General features: G+C 41.0%; 1 protein-coding gene across 1 annotated transcript in view; it reads right to left on the bottom strand.

The window, feature by feature from the left end:
• LOC132884361 (coiled-coil domain-containing protein 122-like) overlaps positions 1-21,271 on the bottom strand; it is a 40,816-nt gene extending 19,545 nt beyond the window's left edge. Inside the window, exons 1-2 of the mRNA XM_060918204.1 lie at positions 21,246-21,271; positions 20,155-20,257 (exon numbers count right to left, since the gene is read on the bottom strand). Of these exons, the coding sequence (XP_060774187.1) occupies positions 20,155-20,257; positions 21,246-21,271 (129 nt within the window). The remainder of the gene's footprint in view (positions 1-20,154; positions 20,258-21,245) is intronic.
• Positions 21,272-24,277: the final 3,006 nt, after the last annotated feature.

The following is a 24,277-nucleotide window of genomic DNA, read 5'->3' as shown; positions in this document are numbered from 1 at the left end:
GACACGGGTCAAAACCGACCCGTCAACATAAGAGATAGTAACAGAAAGCTAACACCAGAGGAAGGTTAACTGGGGAACAAATATGAGGTGACACAGAGGCCAAATTCCCTTAGTCATCCATTAACGTGGGAAAAATAAGAGAACACACGAACCAAATGAGGGAGAAGTATGTTGACTTTCATAAGATAGGGCAGTGCTGTAGTCGAGTCACTAAACCTCAAGTCCGAGTACAGTCTCGAGTCTTCAGTGTTCAAATCCGAGTCAAGTCCAAGTCATTAAAGAAAATTTCGAGTCAAGTCCACTATTGAGCCGAGTCTGAGAACAAGACTCCAACTGCACCATTTGACAGTGGCTGCTGCTGCCTTTATGTTAAACCGTCTCTGCTACTGTGTTGGACTAACGTTACTGTGTGACTGCCCTATTTTAGTTAATAGGCTACAGATAAAAAGCTTGTTCATCGCTTAGCAAGCCCCACTATCAACACGACAAATAACATGAGAGAGAGTTAACACTAGCTAGTTCATCGGTCAGCAACTAAGCCCCGCTTTCGACACAGCAATGAACATAGTGTGTCACTTACTTGTCTGGGTGTAGTCTTGCCAAATGACGATTGAAGTTTGAGGTCATCTCCTAGATAGTTATTCTACATATAGAACACATAGCAGTGCATTTTTTCACATTGCATGAGAAGTCTGTATAAGCAAAGCAGACAAGCCTATGGGCATCCTCTCCAGGCATTTTAGTGCCATTAACGTTAGTTTGTTCCTGGACATGACATATGAATAGGTGAATGTGCATTCTCTTGCATGAAATTTGGATGAAATTAATGTAGAGATAAATATCTACATTATATATGTAGATACACACACACACAGCACTGGAAAAAATTAAGAGACCCACTACAAAATTCAATTTTTTAAATTTTATATATATGAGTGATTCCACGCTTATGGGTACTGAAATGGGGACATGAACTTATTTTTAAAAATTCACCTAAAACCATTTCTTTTTTTTTACCATCAGGTCACAAAACATGTAATCTTTAATGAATGATATGTTAAAAGATAACTTTAATTTTCTGAGATGTAATAAAAACATATTTATATGCCAAAGTCAGAACGTAACAGAAGTGTTGTGGACATACACATTCTTTCAATAAGATTAACATGGTATATAGCTAGATTGTAATTAATTTGTAACAGACGCGAGATGGACAATCGTAACAGAAGTAATGTAACAGACATCATTTTGGAACTCATAGGCTTGACTTTGGCATATAAATATGTTTTTATTACATCTCAGAAAATTAAAGTTATCTTTTAACATATCATTCATTAAAGATTACACGTTTTGTGACCTGATGGTAAAAAAAGAAATGGTTTTAGGTGAATAAGTTCATGTCCCCATTTCAGTACCCATAAGCGTGGAATCACTCATATATATATCTGCATCTGCTGCCAGCATCTTTGATCTAAAGGTGGGGCTATTAAATATTAGATTTCTTACATCTAAAGTGCTAATGGTTAATTAACTTATTACTGATCAGGAGTTTAATGTATTGTGTTTAACAGAAACATGGATTAAACCAAGTGAATATATAGCATTAAATGAAGCTAGTCCTCCTGGATACAGTTATAAACACCAGCCTCATCTAACTGGCAGAGGAGGCGGCGGCGTGGGTATTTATAATGATTATCTAGGTGTAACACACAAACCTGGTTATAAATTTAATACATTTGAAGTTGTTCATACTAATATAATGTATGTAGCCTTGAAAAATAAGTCTACCCAGTTAATTCCGTTACTTATTATGTACAGGCCATGTTCTGAGTTTCTTTCTGAATTTGCAGATTTTATCTCAGACCTGGTTATTTCCTTAGACAAAGCTTTAGTTGTTGGAGATTTTAATATTCACTTCGATAACCCAGAAGACCCTTTGAAAACAGTGTTTGTGTCCATTTTAGATTCAGTAGGGGTTAATCAGAGTGTCATAGGACTGACCCATAATAGTGGTCACACCCTCGATCTAATACTAACATTCAGGTTAAACGTAGAAAATACAGTCACACTTCCACAGTCTGAAGTTATCTCAGATCATTATCTCATCTCATTCAAACTATGAGTAATAATATATGCACCTCACCACGCTACTGTATTAAACTTACATTCACGTCAACTACTGCACAGAGCTTTATAAATGATCTCCCAGAGTTATCAACTTTGATTGGGTCACTGTCAGCCCCTGCAGGACTTGATCAGGCAACTGAATGCTTAGAGTCAACATTCCGCTATACTTTAGATAATGTAGCTCCTCTTAAAAGGAAAATGATCAGAGAGAAAAAATTAGCACCTTAGTATAATGATGACACTCGCACTTTAAAACAGACCACTCAAAAATTGGAACATAAATGGCGTCAAACAAAATTGGTAGCATTCAAATTAGCATGGAAGGAGAGCTTCCTGATGTATAGAAAAGCTCTTAGTGCTGCTAGATCAACATATCTCATCTCATCTCATCTCATTATCTCTAGCCGCTTTATCCTTCTACAGGGTCGCAGGCAAGCTGGAGCCTATCCCAGCTGACTACGGGCGAAAGGCGGGGTACACCCTGGACAAGTCGCCAGGTCATCACAGGGCTGACACATAGACACAGACAACCATTCACACTCACATTCACACCTACGGTCAATTTAGAATCACCAGTTAACCTAACCTGCATGTCTTTGGACTGTGGGGGAAACCGGAGCACCCGGAGGAAACCCACGCGGACACGGGGAGAACATGCAAACTCCACACAGAAAGGCCCTCGCCGGCCCCGGGGCTCGAACCCAGGACCTTCTTGCTGTGAGGCGACAGCGCTAACCACTACACCACCGTGCCGCCTATCAACATATCTCTCCTCCCTAATAGAAGATAACAAAAATAATTCTAGCTTCCTATTTAATACTGTAGCAAAATTAACCAGGAATATGTCCACTACAGACACATGCACACCTGCAGTATGTAGTAGCAACGACTTCATTAATTTTTTTAATGACAAACTTGAGGTGTGGCGGCACGGTGGTGTAGTGGTTAGCGCTGTCGCCTCACAGCAAGAAAGTCCGGGTTCGAGCCCCGTGGCCGGCGAGGGCCTCTCTGTGCAGAGTTTGCATGTTGTCCGCCCGAGTTTGCTCCGGTTTCCCCCACAGTCCAAAGACATGCAGGTTAGGTTAACTGGTGACTCTAAATTGACCGTAGGTGTGAATGGCTGTCTGTGTCTATGTGTCAGCCCTGTGATGACCCGGCGACTTGTCCAGGGTGTGCCCTGCCTTTCGCCTGTAGTCAGCTGGGATAGGCTCCAGCTTGCCTGTGACCCTGTAGAACAGGATAAAGCGGCTAGAGATAATTGAGAATATCTGACAAAAAATTCAAATTACTAATTTAAGGTCAGACAATGTAAGTGACCCCTGTAGTTAACAATATAACTGTGTCAGATCAGCAATTAGAATGTTTTACTCCCCTTAGAGAAATTGAATTACTTTCATTAATCTCCGCATCAAAAGCCTCAACTTGTGTACTAGATCCCTTACCTACACGTCTATTCAAACAGATAATAACTGAAGTAATTGAAACGCTTCTAAAAATAATAAATTCTTCTCTTAGGATCGGCTATGTACCCAAATCCTTTAAACTATCAGTTATCAAACCCCTGATTAAAAAACCTGACCTTGATCCCTGTCAGCTGTCCAATTATCGGCCAATATCAAGCCTCCCCTTTATCTTCAAGATCCTTGAAAAAGCTGTGGCACAGCAGTTATGCACATATTTACATAGGAATAACATCCATGAAATGTATCAATCAGGATTTAGACCTCATCATAGCACAGAGACAGCTCTGGTTAAAGTACTACACGATGCAGAAAAACTAGTTCATGCTTTCGTTACCTCCAGGTTGGATTATTGTAATGCCTTCCTGTCTGAGAGTGAATGAGCTGAAAAGCCACATATACAACGGAAAAAATAAAAGTTTCTGAGAACTCAGTTCTGGCCTGCCATGCTTCTATGCTCCACCCACCTGCTCTGGTTCTACAGTGCTGCTGAAACCCGGGACGGAGCGCAGAAGGATACAGCCCCATGGAGTCCTCCCCCTTCAAGGGCCTGGTCCATGCCCTCGCCTTGGCCCAACAGAGCCAGCACCAGGCGCTGGTTGCCCTCCGGAAAGAGCAGGAACAATGGTTCGAAGCCCTGGTGCTGGCACAGCAGGAAGGTCGCCAGGCATTCTGGCACCTGCTTGCATCAGCAGGGTCCACCATCACCACCGCCGTGGACCCTCCCCACCTCACCCTAATGAAGATGGGTCCGCACGCCAACCCCGAAGCCTTCCTCGCTCTATTTGAGCAGGCAGCAGAGGCATGGGGTTGGCCAGTGGAACAGCGCACGGCGCACCTCCTCCCCCTGCTAATGGGCGAGGCGCAGCTGGTCGCACTACAGCTCCCCGCCGACAGCTGGCTGGTCTATGCCAACCTCCGCAGGGCTGTCCTCCAATGTGTGGGGCGCACCCCGGAGCAGCAATGGCAGTGCTTCCGCGCGCTGCGCCTGGAGGAGGTCGGCCAGCTGTTCATGTTTGGCCAGCAACTCCGGGACTCCTGCCAGCGGTGGCTGAGGGCCGACAACCGCGATGCCGAGGAAATCATCAACCTGGTAGCGCTGGAACAATTCATCGCCCGACTTCCCGAAGGAACAACGGAGTGGGTCCAGTGCCATCGCCCGGCGTTGCTGAATCAGGCCATCGAGCTGGCGGAGGACCATATGGCGGCTGTTCCGACGGCAGGACAGCGTGTCTCCTCTTCTCCCCTCTCTTTTCTCTCTCTCTCCCCTTCTGTTTCTCGTCCTCACCCCATTCCCCCACCACAGAGGTGGGGGCCGGCTCCACCCCAGCCGGCCCCCCGCACCCGTGGTGCCCTACTGTTTCCTACTTCCGTGTCTGTGTCTTCCCCCCCTCAGATGAGTGAGCTCCGAAACACTGGTGCAGAGGGAGAGCCTGGGCTGGTATGCTGGCGCTGTGGGGAGCCAGGGCACCTCCAGCATCAGTGCTCAGCAATGGAGGTGGGCGCAGTGGTCTGGATCCCCGACGCGCCAGGGACCGCCCTTGATCGGGCTGGAGCGTATCGCATACCAGTGAGTATCCAAGGGGATACGTATCAGGCTTTGGTGGACTCCGGCTGTAATCAGACCTCAATCCACCAAAGCCTGGTGAAAGACGAGGCATTGGGGAGAGCACAATTGGTGAAGGTGTTGTGTGTGCACGGGGATGTTCAAAACTACCCTTTAGTGTCGGTCCACATTCTATTTCGAGGGGAGAAATTTAGAGTAAAGGTGGCAGTTAATCCTCGCCTTACCCACTTGATAATTTTGGGAACTGATTGGCCTGGATTTAGGGAATTGTCACATTTAGTGAAGAGTGGGGCCTGCCATAATTTAGCGGGGGGAGGTCCCAGTGTGGAATTGGCGGGAGCAGCTGTCACAGAGCCGTCTACGTCATCACCGTGTCAGAGTGAGGAGCAGCATGCTCCTCCTCCCTCTCTCAGGGAATCCCTCGCAGATTTCCCGTTAGAGCAGTCGCGAGAAGAGACTCTGCGGCATGCATTTGACCAAGTGAGAGTAATCGATGGTCAAACGCTCCAGCCAAACGCCACCCCGTCCTTCCCCTATTTTTCCATTATTAAGGATAGGTTATACCAAGTGACGCAGGACACTCAGACTAAGGAACCAATAACACCAGCTTTTAATCCCAAAGAGCCGCCGGGAATTTATATTCCAGGCAGCTCACTTTAATCCCATGGCCGGACACTTGGGGTAGGATAAGACACTAGCCCGAATAATGGCCCGGTTCTATTGGCCAGGGATTTACAGCAATGTCCGTAGGTGGTGTACAGCGTGCCGCGAATGCCAATTAGTAAATCCCGCAGCCATTCCAAAAGCACCTTTGCACCCTCTGCCATTAATCAAGACCCCGTTCGAAAGAATTGGGATGGATCTCGTCGGGCCATTAGATCGGTCAACACGAAGATATCACTTTATTTTAGTTCTGGTGGACTATGCAACACGATATCCGAAAGCAGTGCCTCTTCGCAATATCTCAGCACATAGTATTGCAGAAGCGCTCTTCCATATCATCTCTCAAGTCGGAATCCCCAAAGAGATTCTGACTGATCAAGGCACTATGTTTATGTCACGCACACTGCATGAACTGTATGGGTTACTGGGAATTAAGCTTACCTGCACCAGCATGTATCACCCACAGACAGATGGCTAGTTGAATGGTTCAATCGCACCCTCAAGAACATACTTCGGAAATTTGTAAGTGAGGATGCATGCAACTGGGATAAATGGCTCGAGCCCCTGTTATTTGCAGTGCGACAGGTCCCACAAGCCTCCACGGGGTTCTCCCCGTTCGAATTATTATACGGGCGTAAGCCGCGTGGCATTCTAGATGTGCTGCGGGAAAATTGGGAGGAGGGACCTTCAAAAAGTAAAAATGAAATTCAATATGTTATTGACCTGCGCGCCAAACTCCACACACTCAAGCACCTAACCCAGGAGAATTTGCGGTAGGCCCAAGAACGTCAAGTCCGTCTGTACAACAGGGGCACGTGCCTTAGGGAATTCACACCGGGAGATAAAGTACTCGTGTTGTTGCCCACGTCACGCTCCAAATTGATCGCCAGGTGGCAAGGACCCTTTGACTGATCATGTGACACTTTGATTGCACAGAGGTGGATCTTAATCAACTAATTATGTGACTTATGAAGTTAATTGGTTGGACCAGCTCTTATTTTGGGGTTTCATATGAACAAGGGTGAACACCTATGCACAACGCCAGGTTTCTTATTATATCATCTTAATTACCTCACCAGGATGGAGTCCACCAAGGGGTGAGGTATTGTTTTCGGTTGGGTTTCTTTGTTTGTTTCTTTGTAAACGGCTGGACCAATCTTCATGAAACTTTCAGAATAGATGGGCATTGGTCTCAAATAGAACCTCCAAACTGTTAGGGGTCATCCGGCCAAAGTCAAGGTGACCAAAAAGGTAAAAAAAAAAAACCCTCTGAGCTCAGACTGCAGGAGCACTGCCTTGGAAAGACTCTGCCCACAAACATGCTGATTGGATCACTACATGCCTCATTTTCATACACTGCTGTCATTGGATGGTTTCTTGGTTCATTTACATACGCAAAGGAAGGGGTTTTGGCCACGACCACTTTTAAACCCCATTGATAAAAACTTCCCCGCTCTGTTGATTTATTACTATAAATACAAATTATAAATTATAAATAAATGGAATAGACTAAAGAAATCGCTTTCAGACATGTTTATGCTTATTACAGAGGGAAAGTGAGTTCCACTGAGCTTCCACTGTCTGTACTTTATATTATTCTACTTTTACCTCTTACAGTTTTCGAAACTGAAACCTCCAAACCAAGGCTGACATACACACGCTGTCGCAGGGGATGACAGAATCAGAACCATGTTTATTGGTCAAGTATGTTCACACACAAGGTCAAAATCAAGGTCAAGGTTGCCAAAAAGGTCAAAATAGTTTTTTCACGATATCTTCCTTCATATTCATCATAAGTGCTACCAGGTGAGGTTTGTTTTGCCTGCCAACATTTGTTATTGGTTATGTCATAATAAAAAACAATTTGCACCTTTAAAGTGGTAGGTATGTTAAGTGAATCAAATGGTGCTAACCCCCAAAAATCCATTTTCATTCCAGCTTGTAATGCAACAAAACAGGACAAACACCAAGGGGGATGAATACTTTTGCAAGACACTGTATAAAAAAAAAATAAAAATCACACATATTCAGACCCTTTGTTATGACACTCATAATTAAGCTAAAGAAAGGCATATCTCTGCTTATATAAAGCCCCACATCAACAAGGTATAAAAAAAAAAAACTATCCAAGAAGCCAGTCCATGGATTATTTTGAGATCTTGTGAAGAGGACAAATATTTTCTGTAGGACCTTCAAATTTTTTCAGCTTTGAGGTTCCCGAAGAACACAGTGGCTTCCATTATTTTTAAATGGTAGAAGTTCAGAACCACACCGTAAATATTAACAACGGAAATGAAATGAGTCATTACTACTCAAATTTGTTTAAATATTATATTTACTTATCTGAATTCAGTGATCAGAATTCGATAACAGTATTTTGAAGAACTCTGATCTTATTTAATCTGATAGAATTACTTCATTTGTGTGTGAAGTTTTAAGTAAGCATAACTCATGTAACGCATGTTTTAATAAAACAAATAATATTACTTTAATTACTTTAAAGGATTAAAATCTTTTCTGGTATGTTCTTTCACTTAATGTCAATTAATTTTGCTAAACAATAGTGAACAATATGGGCCAGAGGTATTTAATTAAAACTTTTAAAGGTGGGCAGCCTGGTGGTGTAGTGGTTAGCGCTGTCGCCTCACAGCAAGAAGGTCCGGGTTTGAGCCCCGTGGCCGGCGAGGGCCTTTCTGTGCGGAGTTTGCATGTTGTCCGCGTGGGTTTCCTCCGGGTGCTCCAGTTTCCCCCACAATCCAAAGACATGCAGGTTAGGTTAACTGGTGACTAAACTGACCGTAGGTGTGAGTGTGAATGGTTGTTTATGTGTCAGCCTTGTGATGACCTGGCGACTTATCCAGGGTGTACCCCGCCTTTCGCCCGTAGTCAGCTGGGATAGGCTCCAGCTCGCCTGTGACCCTGTAGAACAGGATAAAGCAACTACAGATAATGAGATGGGATTTTTAAAGGTCAAGTTTCATAAAATCCCTTCTTTTTAAGGATCTGGATAAGTGACTATCATGACTGAATGGCAATAACAGCTCCCTTTAATGCTTGACCATTAAAGGTGCTGACTTACTCTTCACAGAATCCAGTTTGTTGTTTTGGTTTTGAAATCATATGGCCACTACTCTTTTAGTTTTCTGTGCAGCAAAACCTCTGCAAATTCATTGTTTGTGATCCCTTCAAAATCCATCTCAAACATTTCCTTCATCTACATGTCAAATGTAGAGGTTTTGAAGAGAATATGAGGCCTGATATTTTCTTTCCTTTGGGCTACCCACAAGACGGCTGAGTCTGGTTCTGGTCCATTACAAAGCAATAACCATATGGAAACAGAATGGATTGGTTGAAATAATTTAAAATATACATATGTTGGAAATATCAATTTCACATTACAATGTATGATCTGTCGGGATGATGATTTTCTGTTTCGGAAAACTGGCAATTCCATTTTCTGTACTAAGAGATGGTAAAAGTTTCCATGTACCAATGATACAGTTTTGAAGAAGAAAGAAGAACTTTATTTATCACAAGTATACTTAAGCACAGTGAAATTCCTCTCTGCATTTAACCCATCTGAAGCAGTGAACACACACATGAGCCATGAGCATACACACATGCCCAGAGCAGTGGGCAGCCATGCTACAGTGCCCAGGGAGCAGTTGGGGACTAGGTGCCTTGCTCAAGGTCACTTCAGTCCTAGGCCACCCCATGTTAACACATGGCTTTGATCTGTGGGGGAAGCCAGAGCACCGGGAAGAAACCCAAGCAGGCACGGGGAGAACATGCAAACTCCACTGTAGGTAGAGTCCCTTTTAAGAAACTACATTTCCCATCAGCCAACTTCTGCGTTGACCTACGTCACGCTGGGCGGGATCACCAACGTCACATCCTCCATGAAGGCATAAGTAACTGAGGAACACTCTCGTCTTTCTCTTTGGTGCTGTGAAACTCGTTGTGACCGGCGCGTTCTGCAGAGATAAAGAGGCCCGCTCACCAGCGCATCCAAGATACAGACGTCTGCTTTGCAAGTAAGAACTCGGCGCATTTTTTGTTTACCCTTGGCCACGGTAGACTCCAGAATCGCACGATTTTTAACTCAGTCGAGTTACAACAGGTTTTTCATTTGTTCCTTATAAGTACTTACGAACTGCTGCCCAAGCAGTTTAATTTAAAAGTTAGAAGCGACCGGATCCTTCTAATTAAAGCGTTGTGCACATTGTCTGATCAAAGACTTTCTTTTCATCATGAGCGACCACACGTCGGACCAAGAAATCCTCTGCTTTCCACGGAAGCGACTCACGTGCTCCACAACGGTGAAACTCCAAAAGTCTCGGAACATCTCTTCGTAATCTTGCGTAGAGGCAAGCAGCGCTCGAAACTAACGGTGTCCCGATGTCCCGGGGACCATAAAAAATGTCATCGGGACACAAAATTATCATATCTGGGACAATCCCGGGACAATGGAAAAAAAATAGATCTAGAAAAAAAGTTCTACATTAATATTATTTACAAAGCCGTAACACATACGTAGACATTCACCTAATTTGTCAATTTTAATTTTAAAACGTTAACAGCGAAAAATACATAGTAGCTACACTTTCGATGCACCTGCATCCGTAGGCTACAGAGCAGCGCATTCTGTTCGAGAATCTTCGGCCGGAGTCCGCATTATATGGACTTGGAATGGAATTGCTACCGCACACGCTGCGCCGACTCTTGCCAGAACAAAAATGCTGAAGTGAAGCGGACCGACCGTGGGGAAGAAACTGAAAGGCCAGACATAACGTCTCCGGGACCTTCAGGATCCAAAGCGTCATCGCCTGGTCTGCAGGCAACGCTAGCAACTGAATGAACTTAATCAACACTGTTAGACACGTTATAAAATACAACAGGAATGACGTGGATGATATTGACGGAAGATACCGTTCAACAGAATAAGTGAGTTTTCTTGGTGTCTTTCTAGTTCAGAAAGTTTAGTCAGTCAGCAGCACAACTAGGCTCGGACCTGCACTATGCTGATGGTGCTAACATTTGCAACCGGCAGCGAAAGTTCATAAAATGGATAACGGAAAGTTCATAAAAATGGATAACGGAAAGTTCATAAAAATGGATAACGGAAAGTTCATAAAAATGGATAACGGTAATGGATAACGGAAAGTTCATAAAAATGGATAACGGAAAGTTCATAAAAATGGATAACGGTAATGGATAACGGAAAGTTCATAAAAGTGGATAACGGAAAGTTCATAAAAAAGGATAACGGTAATGGATAACGGAAAGTTCATAAAAATGGATAACGGAAAGTTCATAAAAATTGATAACGGTAATGGATAACGGAAAGTTCATAAAAATGGATAACGGAAAGTTCATAAAAATGGATAACGGTAATGGTGAAAATTATAAGTTGGCCTTATAAGTGCCAACAGATGTTCAAGGTATAAGTAGATGAAATGAACATAAAAGGGGTCTTATTTTCAACTAAAGTGTACTGCAGATGTAGGGAGTTGAAACATTTTCTGAATGAGCTAGATCTCATCTCATTATCTCTAGCCGCTTTATCCTTCTACAGGGTCGCAGGCAAGCTGGAGCCTATCCCAGCTGACTACGGGCGAAAGGCGGGGTACACCCTGGACAAGTCGCCAGGTCATCACAGGGCTGACACATAAAATCGCATAGTTACAAATATAATAGTAACTTCATATGATAATATTCCTAGCTAGCTAGAATATGATAATATTCATATGATAATATTATCATATGATAAAATAACCACTGGTTATTTCAGAGAGGAAAAAAATGGGGACACTATTGCTTCCATTCGGGACAATACAACACAGAATTCGGGACCACTGGGGGACACAAAGGAAAAAAGTTAATTTCGAGCCCTGGAGGCAAGATACTAAGTAAGACTGGCAAATTTTGGGCATAAGGACTAGTCTTAGGAATTAGCTTTATTAAGGAGGGTGAATTAAACTCAGGAACGGTTTAATTGTGTACACTGCAGACACTCGGTGTTGAATTGATTGTTCTATTTTGTTTTGATCTCGCAATTGTTTAATAGATAGGTTTTGCATGCTTCTCTATCCCTTTCTAACACTTTAATTTCATTATTTACACATATTTTGACCTCATCAAGATTTCAGTGGATTTAGTAGTGTTATAAGCTATCTTAGCTAGCAACACAACGCTAGTCTTTGCCTAGGCCACAAGGCCTCCACCACGTGGACTCACACTCACTCACAAACACACCTTAGCTAGAATTCTTTTGTCTCGTTAGCAAGCTAGGCTAACCTTTTGCTTAGGTCACAAGGCCTACACCACATGGACACACACACACACACACACACACACACACACACACACACACACACACATCTTAGCTAGCAACTCAGAGCTAATTCTTTTCCACGTGGTGACACACATACCTCAGATAAAACACACACGCACACACACACGCTCATCAAGTATATATCATATTTGTATATATTTCAACTGACATTATTCATTTTTATCTTTGTTATAATAAATTCAATTATTCTGTTAAACTGTGTCTGTGTTGCTTCCATACTCCTTGAAGTCACCCAACCTCAAAGAATTCCAAGATGCATATAGGTTGTGTAATATGGTAAGTGATCATAATAATTTGGAATATACCATAATTTAGCTGTTTGATAATTTATTATTAAGCATCAAAATTAAAGGTATTATTTAATGAGACTGATTTAATATTTAATGAGACTGATTTAATGAGATTGATCACTTAATCACAAATTGCACCTACGTTCAAACCCAGAACCTTCTTGCTGTGAGATGACAGTGCTAAACCACTACACCACCATGCCGCCCATTGAGTTCTGAAATCCATAAAAACAAAACTTGAAAAACATTTTTTTGTTTAATTTCTACATAATTATGGACTTTCAGGTTCAAATTGGGAGAGTGAAAGAAGTTGAAGAAATGTATGGTATCACCTCTGCTGAAAGACATCAAAATGACATAAGACAGCATGTCAGGGCTTGATATTAACTTTTAATCCACTTATCCAGTCAGACAAGCAGCAAGATTTTTCACTTGTCTTGACCATAACCTTTTTATTACTATGTATTTACTAGTTCAATGAAAGGAAAGTGGTTAACAAAGTTTATCAAAAAGCAGGTATAATAATCATTATGCTTTAATAATTTATAATTTTTCAATAAAACTCAAACTTTAACTGCAACAATAAACAAAAACTATCCAATGCCCCATTATTGTGCATGTGTTGTTATAACACATTACCTAATGTGCAATTTTAAGAGTTAGACTCACAAATTCAAAGCTTCTGGAGGAAATAAAGTTAAATCTTGATTAATCTAATAAAACTTGAAGTATAAACTCCGTGTTATCTAGAGACCCATCAACACGTCTTTTCGACGGGTAATACTAGAAGTTGACAGATAATTTTCTGCAATGACGGGCTTCAAAATTCCAATTAGAGAAAAGTATGATGAAAGAAAAATGAGCAACGTCAGTTGCACTGGCAGAGCAAAATAAATGCAAGTGGACGAGTGGGGACCACAAACAACACAATAAATCTGCATCCCACATGCGTATTTCTCCGGTACAATGTTTGCTCTCCCTTATTTCTGAAGCGGGACGTGATTGCTCAGAACCAATAGCACATTCCCATTGGCCAGCGCACGGCATGGCAACCAACCATAGTCCTTGTTTCATACTACAGCCAGGTTCAGCTGTATGCATGTCTGAAATCTCTGAGGCATGTGTAAAATATATAATCGGAGAGATTTCTGAGTCTAACCAGCAACCAGCGGTTTTCTCTAGCTACACAGATGGTCTGCACCACTTGAGCCCAGAAAAAAACCCCAACAACTTGCCTTTCAATGTTCAAGTGATTTACAGTACGTCATCTCTACTGCCCATAATTTGGTGTAAATGCAATTATTTCATCACAAAATTGTCTTTGATTCGGGTCATGACCGGAAGTGATGCCATATTTGTTGATCGATTCTCGCGCTCTGATTGGCTGAGCCAGACCACGTGACCATGATGTAGCATATGTTACAGAGCCAGGTAGCATACTACAGAGGGTAAGTGAGAAAGCCAAACACATATACATCTGGAGGAAAATTTCATACATATAGCAAGTATTTTACACGGAAATTGTTAATAATTTATTAGCTGAGTGCACCAGAAGGCATATAAATTTCAAAATTTTCTGGGGGGCATGCCCCCAGACCTCCCTAGTATTAGCACATTAGTATTATCCACCTACTACTTTTTATTGCAGGCCATTTCAGATTTTCTGGAGAACACTGTTTAATGTTTACACATGCTCAATATGTAAAGGCTAGCTTCTGTGGTTGGGTCAGCCATTACCAATTTACCACACCGTGCTAATCAGGACTGAGCATTGCAAAATTAGACACAAACGCTACATGTGCTATAAAATGGCATAAAATAAAGAATTTTCTTGAAATTATTTGAGTTGACTGATTCCTTTTTCAGAAATTCACTACCTAAAACACCTTATTTTAAGAGCTTCTCCCGACTGCTTTTTCATGCCAAGATTGCACCAGAGGGGCTCAAATTTGCTTCAATATTTCAAATTTTCCTGGGGGAGCATGGCCTTGGACCCCCCTAGCAGTTCTTCGCTCTGCCATCAGACACCCTTTTCTCAATTTCTAGATAATACCCTGAGTATAAATTAATTTAAAGAAATGAAACTGAAAGTAAACAAGTTGGACATGAAAAGGTTGACAGAAAACAAACCATAGGATGTGAATGAAATTAAACCATACAGTGGTGCTTGAAGGTTTGTGAACCCTTTAGAATTTTCTATATTTCTGCATAAATATGACCTAAAACATCATTAGATTTTCACACAAGTCATAAAAGTAGATAAAGAGAACCCAGTTAAACAAATGAGACAAAAAATATTATACTTGCCCATTTATTTATTGAGGAAAATGATCCAATATTACATAGCTGCTATGAGTGGCAAAAGTATATGAACCTTTGCTTTCAGTATCTGGTGTGACCCCCTTGTGCAGCAATAACTGCAACTAAACGTTTCTGGTAACCGTTGATCAGTCCTGCACACCGGCTTGGAGGAATTTTAGCCAATTCCTCCATACAGAACAGCTTCAACTCTGGGATGTTGGTGGGTTTCTTTACATGAACTGCTCGCTTCAGGTCCTTCCACAACATTTCAGTTGGACTAAGGTCAGGACTTTGGCTTGGCCATTCCAAAACATTAAATTTATTCTTCTTTAACCATTCTTTGGTAGAACGACTTGTGTGCTTAGGGTCATTGTCTTGCTGCATGACAACAACCTCCTCTTGAGATTCAGTTCATGGACAGATGTCCTGACATTTTCCTTTAGAATTTGCTGGTATAATTCAGAATTCATTGTTCCATCAATGATGGCAAGCCGTCCTGGCCCAGATGCAGCAAAACAGGCCCAAACCATGATACTACCACCATCATGTTTCACAGATGGGATAAGGTTCTTATGCTGGAATGCAGCGTTTTCCTTTCTCCAAACACAACACTTCTCATTTAAACCAAAAAGTTCTATTTTGGTCTCATCCGTCCACAAAACATTTTTCCAATAGCCTTCTGGCTTGTCCATGTGATCTTCAGCAAACTGCAGACGAGCAGCAATGTTCTTTTTGGAGAGCAGTGGCTTTCTCCTTGCAACCCTTCCATGCACAGCATTGTTGTTCAGTATTCTCCTGATGGTGGACTCATGAACATTAGCCAATGTGAGAGAGGCCTTCAGTTGCTTAAAAGTTATCCTGGGGTCCTTTGTGACCTCACCGACTATTACACGCCTTGCTCTTGGAGTGATCTTTGTTGGTCAACCACTCCTGGGGAGGGTAACAATGGTCTTGAATTTCCTCCATTTGTACACAATCTGCCTGACTGTGGATTGGTGGAGTCCAAACTCTTTAGAGATGGTTTTGTAACCTTTTCCAGCCTGATGAGCATCAGCAACGCTTTTTCTGAGGTCCTCAGAAATCTCCTTTGTTTGTGCTATGATACACTTCCACAAACGTGTTGTGAAGATCAGACTTTGATAGATCCCTGTTCTTTAAATAAAACAGGGTACCCACTCACACCTGATTGTCATTCCATTGATTGAAAACACCTGACTCTAATTTCACCTTCCAATTAACTGATAATCCTAAAGGTTCACATACTTTTGCCACTCACAGATATGTAATATTGGATCATTTTCCTCAATAAATAAATGACCAAGTAAAATTTTTTTTATCTCATTTGTTTAACTGGGTTCTCTTTATCTACTTTTATGACTTGTGTGAAAATCTAATGATGTTTTAGGTCATATTTATGCAGAAATATAGAAAATTCTAAAGGGTTCACAAACTTTCAAGCACCACTGTAAGTGAGTTCAGCACTGTCATACAATTCCAGTAAAATATTTTATGACATTTGTGATGGTTAATGTGTACCATACAAAAGAAAAATACAAAGAATGTCCAGATTAAATGAAGATTCAGCACAGAAATTTATTTTATGGAGACATTTGATCACCATTTCTCCGATTTCAATGAACTCAAAGTCTAATAATGTATAATTAGATATTATGACATGGTTATTTTTGCACACGCACCTGCTGTACTGTTGAACCCTGCATGTGCATGATGAAATGTCACCATAAATTCACAAAAATAGCAATGAACATGAACTGGTAACTGATGAAGAAATAGACAGGAGACGGCTTCAGCAGGATTCACCCAAACTGAGCCTCAATATTACCATTGTACATCAGCATTGTAAGCTGCTTTGTATTTTCTGGGGTGAGACATTCCTGCTTATAATTCCCAGATGTCTTTTTTATCCAATCAGCGTACACACTGATCAAAAGCCATCGCATCATTTACAACATAGTGGGATGCTGATAGTTTGTTGACAACCTGGTTTACACTGAGATTCAATTTCCTTTTGTGCAAAAAAAAAAAAACACCTCACTGTATCCGTGGATTGAATTTCTTGGGTTTTGAAACTGGATGCCGACAAAAACCCGTTTTCCGTTTCAGAATGGCTGTTCTGTTTCGGACAAGCGATTCCACGATTTCCGCGTTTTTTCCATGATTGTGGAAAATCATCATTTCTAGATTTATGGCTTAGAATGTCACCAGATTGTTTTTGAAAAGTGGAATATGCAAGGATGCGAAAATGGTGACTCGCTACTTGGTGCAGAGGCTTCTGGGAAGGGTGAGCCAGCCCCGTTAATCATTAATTCAGGGCCAATAATCAAATAAATAAGACATAAGACAATCACAGTCACAAACTCTTAGTTTGGAACTTATATTGCAACTTAGCAACATGCTTAAGAATGTAAGATATGATTTTGCTGTCAGTATTGTTTCTGAAGCAGTACAGTCATGCTTCTCATCCACTCTGACAGAGCTTGAGAGGTTCTGTAGAGAGAAACAGAAAAGGACCTCCAAATTCAGGTGTGCCAAGACTGTAGGATCATATTCAAATATACTTAAGGTGGGCCGGCTCTGTGGTCGGCATGAAGCTGGACTCTCTGGTGACGGTGTCAGAGAAGAGGTCTATGGACAAACTACTGAACATCATGGACGATGCCAGTTACCCTCTGCACACCGTCATCAGCAACCAGAGGAGCCTGTTCAGTGACAAAATGCTCCTTCCCAAGTGCAGGACGAACAGACTCAAAAACTCCTTTGTCCCTCACGCCATCAGACTGTACAACTCCTCTCTGGGGGGAGGAGGGGTAACAGGAGGACAGAGGACGGGAAGGAGCAGTAGCCTAGCAAACAATAAGCAATACCGGACAATGTGCAATATAAAGTGCAATATCTCTCCTACCGCCACCCCCCCCCCTTCTCCCCACCTTTTTATTTTTCTTCTTCCCCTCCTTCTCCCCCTCCCCTTTCCTCTCTTCCCCATATCTTATTCTTTTTATATATTTGTATATGTAAATAATTAATTTATTTAAATTTATCTAGAAGTTTTCTCTATTTCTTTTCTCTGTTTATCTGTAATGATGCTGCTGGAATCTTAATTTCCCTTAGGGAACCCACCCAAAGGGATCAATAAAGTTTTATCTAATCTAATCTAAGTCTGTAATGATCATCAGTGAGCTTCAACACTTGTGTAAATATGACAGTCAGGTTTTGGATTTTTAATACGTATTAAAAACTGAACATACCAGATTTTTTTTGTATCTTTAGGGAGCATTTTTGCAGATTGATGAGAAGCTTGTAAATAAGATAGATAGATAGATAGATAGATAGATAGATAGATAGATAGATAGATAGATAGATAGATAGATAGATAGATAAAAATATTTTTTAAAAAATCAATCAAATGGATGATGGAAAGTTCAGGGGGGAAAAAGCTCTTTGGCGCCAATAAATAGGCAATATATTATTGTACACATTTTAGTCTAATCTTTGAATAGCTGGATTTCGTACAGAGGGGTTGATTAAATTTATTTTCGAGTTAAAGGGGTCACTGGCTGTGAAAAGTTTGAGAATCCCTGTCCTAAACTACATAATGAGGTAAGGGCTCAACAAAATCAATTTAGACAAAAAGAAAACCTAAAAAGAAGCTAAATTATGACACTATTATGATACTATTACACAGAATTATGACACCCAGTACTCAGTAGTTTTTGTTGTCTACCAAATAACAAAAAATAAATAAATAAAAGTAAAAAATAAAATTAAATGTAACTTGAGAAATGAACCCTGTTTAAGACTGAAGCATTTGTGGTGGCCCTGCACATGCCATCATTCTCAAATGTAATACTGGAGAACAGTGGCGGCTGCTGGTTTTTAAAACAGGGGAAGCCCATTTTACACATTCATCGTAAAACCTGTAGGCTGGATATCAAAGCATAGAAAGGTGTGCCCCATTAGCATAGTGAACTAGACAACCCTACCTAGTGGCAGAAAGTATTTTTGCTTGTACATTTCATGTTATAGTCTGGCTTGCCAGGCTAGTGCCTCATATCCTTAATCAAAAATATCAAACATCCAAAAATCACTGGCTATTCAACGAAGAGCCTTGAACATCATACCCTGATATGCAACACAGAGTCTTTAACACAACACCCAGCTGTGCAACACATCCTTGAACATCTTCTGCAACACAGTCTGGAAATTCATAACCAGGTAGGCTATGCAACACACAGAACCTTGAATATTATACCCAGGTATAACCTATAACACAGAGCCCACCATTCTCTTAACATTACTGAACAATATACACACTTCAGATTCATGAACATGAACACTATTTATACACAAATTCTGCCCTCCGCTCCTTTTCCAGAAAATGGTCTGTGACCCTGTCATACCAGCTGGTTGTGCTTTCCAGAGACTTTACCAATTTCTGTTAGCAGCTAGCACTGCAGATCCCAATAAGGCTCAAGCTAGCCTACAACCAGATTGAACTACAAATGAAATAAACGAGTGAATTCACGAATGATCAAACTGATAGAATGGATGAAAGTTAACGGAGCACAACGAGTAATATTTACATTTATTTACAGAGTAATGTACAGAGACATCAATGAGAAGAACCGTTTATATGAAAAGAAATTCGGACAGCACTTTGGCACACGACTACACTTTCTCGACATCCGCTAGGGACTGACTGATCATACTTCCGTGTTCTTCGCCGAAATACCGCCCTCCTCATGTCTTTCAAACACTACCTCCAATAATCCTTTATCAGCCCGGCTTCTTGTCCCTCCCACTGTCTCGTTTAGTCCCAGAGAAGCCCATCTTCCCTGGAAGTGACGATTTTGTTGATTTTAACCAATAACAACTAGCCGAAATTGGCTGTTCAGAGCCGTCTCGTAGACTGCAACGGATACCCGGCTGCCAGTCAGTGTTGCCAGATACTGCTGACGTTTTCCATCCCAAAATATGTTCAAAACCCGCCAAAATGCACTTAAAACCACCCAATCTGGCAACACTGCTGCCAGTCCATAGAGCCCATTGAAATAAGAAAGGTTACAGCCTGGCAGCAAAGGTGATTCTCGTAGCGAACTGCAAGTTCGTCAGACATCACTCAAATAAGTTACAGGATAGTTATGAACATAAATACAATCTTGGGCATATATTATGTTATGCAAGTTATTGTTTTAATGAGAATTCAACGTCGTAGACGCCGCAGTTTGGGGAGAGAATTTTAGGGGAAGCTCGGCTTCCCTTGTTGTCTCTGAGAAATCGCCCCTGCTGGAGAACATAAAAATGTATTGCTATGAAACTGATTTTCATTCAAATAAATAAATAAGGTATTGTAAAAAGGTAAACTGCTGAAACCTGAACTGAGTTTAGGATATGCTGTTTCTCCTTTAGCTCTGCAGCCTCAGACTCTCCCTGTTGGGTCGCATCTAGAAGTGCACTGCAGAGTGTGAACTGCTCACTGTCAAAGGAGAAAACAAAATAAACGAGAGTGTGATTAACTGCAGAATGAAAATAACAGATGTAGAAGTTACAGGGCATATCTGTGCTTTATCTAATCATTTGTTTACAGAGCATTTTTTAAAGGATTTTCCACTAGGAGACCAACTGGTCTGGGCAATACAATCACAGGCCTCAGAGTCCATGCGGCTGCACCGCTGCGGCATATTCTGTGATGCAAATTGCCGCATTACGAATCCTCGTTTTCTAGCCAGCATAATATCAACATAGTTAATGCAGTGCCAAGTTACCATAACTTCATCATAAGTATGGTAAAATACTAAAATTACACTATGAGTTTAAGTTATTGTTTTATCAACTTTCATAATATTATGCATTTTAAGAAACAGTGAAAAATAAGAAATAAGAAAATCTTCAACTTTATTGCTCAGTGTGAAAAATAGTATCAAATAACTGTGTATTTAGTCTATAATTTGGAAATTGGAACAGTCTTGACAACCCAACTTCAATATTTCTTAAACATTCCAATCCAAAGAAAACAGTCTTATGAATTTGGACCAGCAATTCAAGCATCTCCCATAATCCCATTTCAGTTTTACCTTTCAGCATGAATCTAACATAACTTGGTTTAAAATTTGGTCTCCCAGTGAAACTGGTTTGGCATTGACTAGGAGACCAAATCTGGCCACTGGGAAACCATTTGGTCTCCCAGTAACTATGTTAAAAAATGCTCTGTATTGTTTATGTTCTTTTCGGGTTTCTATCACACGCGAGTTTGCAATGAACCTGTAATATTATATACTTATTAGCTAACGGCTAGCAAGTATTTATTGCCTTTCAAAAAATTAAGCTACCTAAAGTTAGATATGGTCACTTCTGGTACATTTAACAGGCAGAGATATAATTATTTTTGGCGATTAAGCTAATGTCTTGGTAATATTTGGTTTTCTGGATGAATTGCAAAGCTTGTAGAAAGTTTTGATGTGTACCTGAAGGATTTTTTCTTGCTGGACATTGTTAGCTGTCTGGCTATTAAGTAGTTGATATTTTGTACAGAACAGTAAGCGCGTGAGGCACAGTATTGCAGGAAAAGGAAAGGGGGGGAAAAAATTCACCAAAAGTCGCCGATTCGACCATCCGGGCATTTGGTTAATGCGAGACCTGAGGTACACTTCCGGTCGGTGAAACCAAAGCTCTTCACCGCATATATAATAACAGGAACCGCTATTTCTCGGCAAAAACATGCCGAAAAGTTGTGCTGCCTGTTTGTCACAATCACAGCATGATGCGTGGCCAAAAATAAATAAATAAATAAACACACACACACACACACACACACACACACACACACAACCCCGATTCCAAAAAAGTTGGGACAAAGTACAAATTGTAAATAAAAACTGAATGCAATAATTTACAAATCTCAAAAACTGATATTGTATTCACAATAGAACATAGACAACATATCAAATGTCGAAAGTGAGACATTTTGAAATTTCATGCCAAATATTGGCTCATTTGAAATTTCATGACAGCAACACATCTCAAAAAAGTTGGGACAGGGGCAATAAGAGGCTGGAAAAGTTAAAGGTACAAAAAAGGAACAGCTGGAGGACCAAATTGCAACTCATTAGGTCAATTGGCAATAGGTCATTAACATGACTGGGTATAAAAAGAGCATCTTGGAGTGGCAGCGGCTCTCAGAAGTAAAGATGGGAAGAGGATCACCGATCCCCCTAATTCTGCGCCGACAAATAGTGGAGCAATATCAGAAAGGAGTTCGACAGTGTAAAATTGCAAAGAGTTTGAACATATCATCATCTACAGTGCATAATATCATCAAAAGATTCAGAGAATCTGGAAGAATCTCTGTGCATAAGGGTCAAGGCCGGAAAACTATACTGGGTGCCCGTGATCTTCGGGCCCTTAGACGGCACTGCATCACATACAGGCATGCTTCTGTATTGGAAATCACAAAATGGGCTCAGGAATATTTCCAAAGAACATTATCTGTGAACACAATTCACCGTGCCATCCGCCGTTGTCAGCTAAAACTCTATAGTTCAAAGAAGAAGCCGTATCTAAACATGTTCCAGAAGCGCAGACGTCTTCTCTGGGCAAAGGCTCATTTAAAATGGACTGTGGCAAAGTGGAAAACTGTTCTGTGGTCAGACGAATCAAAATTTGAAGTTCTTTATGGAAATCAGGGACGCCGTGTCATTCGGACTAAAGAGGAGAAGGACGACCCAAGTTGTTATCAGCGCTCAGTTCAGAAGCCTGCATCTCTGATGGTATGGGGTTGCATTAGTGCGTGTGGCATGGGAAGCTTACACATCTGGAAAGACACCATCAATGCTGAAAGGTATATCCAGGTTCTAGGGCAACATATGCTCCCATCCAGACGACGTCTCTTTCAGGGAAGACCTTGCATTTTCCAACATAACAATGCCAAACCACATACTGCATCAATTACAGCATCATGACTGCGTAGAAGAAGGGTCCAGGTACTGAACTTGCCAGCCTGCAGTCCAGATCTTTCACCCATAGAAAACATTTGGCGCATCATAAAACGGAAGATACGACAAAAAAGACCTAAGACAGTTGAGCAACTAGAATCTTACATTAGACAAGAATGGGTTAACATTCCTATCCCTAAACTTGAGCAACTTGTCTCCTCAGTCCCACAGACTGTTGTAAAGAGAAAAGGGGATGTCTCACAGTGGTAAACATGGCCTTGTCCCAACTTTTTTGAGATGTGTTGTTGTCATGAAATTTAAAATCACCTAATTTTTCTCTTTAAATGATACATTTTCTCAGTTTAAACATTTGATATGTCATCTATGTTCTATTCTGAATAAAATATGGAATTTTGAAACTTCCACATCATTGCATTCCATTTTTATTTACAATTTGTACTTTGTCCCAACTTTTTTGGAATCTCATGTTTCAATGAAAACTCCAAGTCTAATTCTTCTAAAACTGATTCCAAAGCGGAGTCAAACGCGCGCTGGTCACTAGCGGTAGCCATCTTTCCTGTTGTGCTTTCTCCAGCGTCGCGCAGCTTTGTCGTCACTCCTGCAAAAGCCCACCCAAAGAATCCAAACAAAAACCTTGCGTTGTGATTGGCGGGCACGATTTGATGCCTGGGGTGTTTTTGTTTATATGGTGCGAGGCTAGACCCATTCGCTAGGCAAAAAATATTTTTGGCTGCTAGGCGGGTGGGTCTAGTTTACTAGGCTATGCAGTTGCATCTTTCTTAAATTTTTGTACCACTTTTGCTATAGTATTCTGACTGATAAGTAAAGCTTTGCTGATCTTCTTGTATCCTTCACCTTTGTGGTGTAAAGAAATTATTTTCTTTGGGGAATTCTGAAGAGACAAGTTGAGCATCAATCTCCATCCAGCATCCAGTCACTAAAAGAGGTCATTGTTGAAGAATGGAAAAAGATTGATGTTCCAAAATCTCGCCAACTTGTTCATCCCATGCCTAGAAGACTTGGTGCTGTCATTAAAAATCATGGAGGCCATACAAAGTATTAGATGTAGTAGTTTTTGTTGTGGGGTGTACTCATTTTTGCACCACCCTAATTTGAGTAAAACTGAAAAATGTGTAATCTAAGTTTATATTATTAACCTTACTTTCACGTTACAAGTTAAACAGATGTTATATTAAACTTTGTCTTTTCAACATTTTGGAAATTGTTCGTGTTCATTGAGATATTGTTTAAAATGTTACTTTTCAAAGGGGGTGTACTCATTTATGCTGAGCACTGTGTGTGTATATATATATATATATATATATATGACACAAAACTTTGTAATGATGTAGCATTTGACCTTTTGGCTTTTATTCTTAGTTGAGCTGGGAGTACAGTACACTGAATATTTTGGCAATGGATGGAACGGATGCACAGCAAATGATCATTTATGGTAAGGTAGCCTGACCATGAAATTGTGTGTGCAACAATACCACCAGTGTTCAAGGCATATTTCCTATGTTGGACAGGTATTATGGATTGTT

The sequence above is a fragment of the Neoarius graeffei genome, chromosome 4 (assembly GCF_027579695.1).
Source record: "Neoarius graeffei isolate fNeoGra1 chromosome 4, fNeoGra1.pri, whole genome shotgun sequence".
NCBI classification, from domain to species: Eukaryota; Metazoa; Chordata; class Actinopteri; order Siluriformes; family Ariidae; genus Neoarius; species Neoarius graeffei.
The sequence above is the reverse complement of the archived record's forward strand: the minus strand, read 5'-3'. Positions and strand labels throughout refer to the sequence as shown.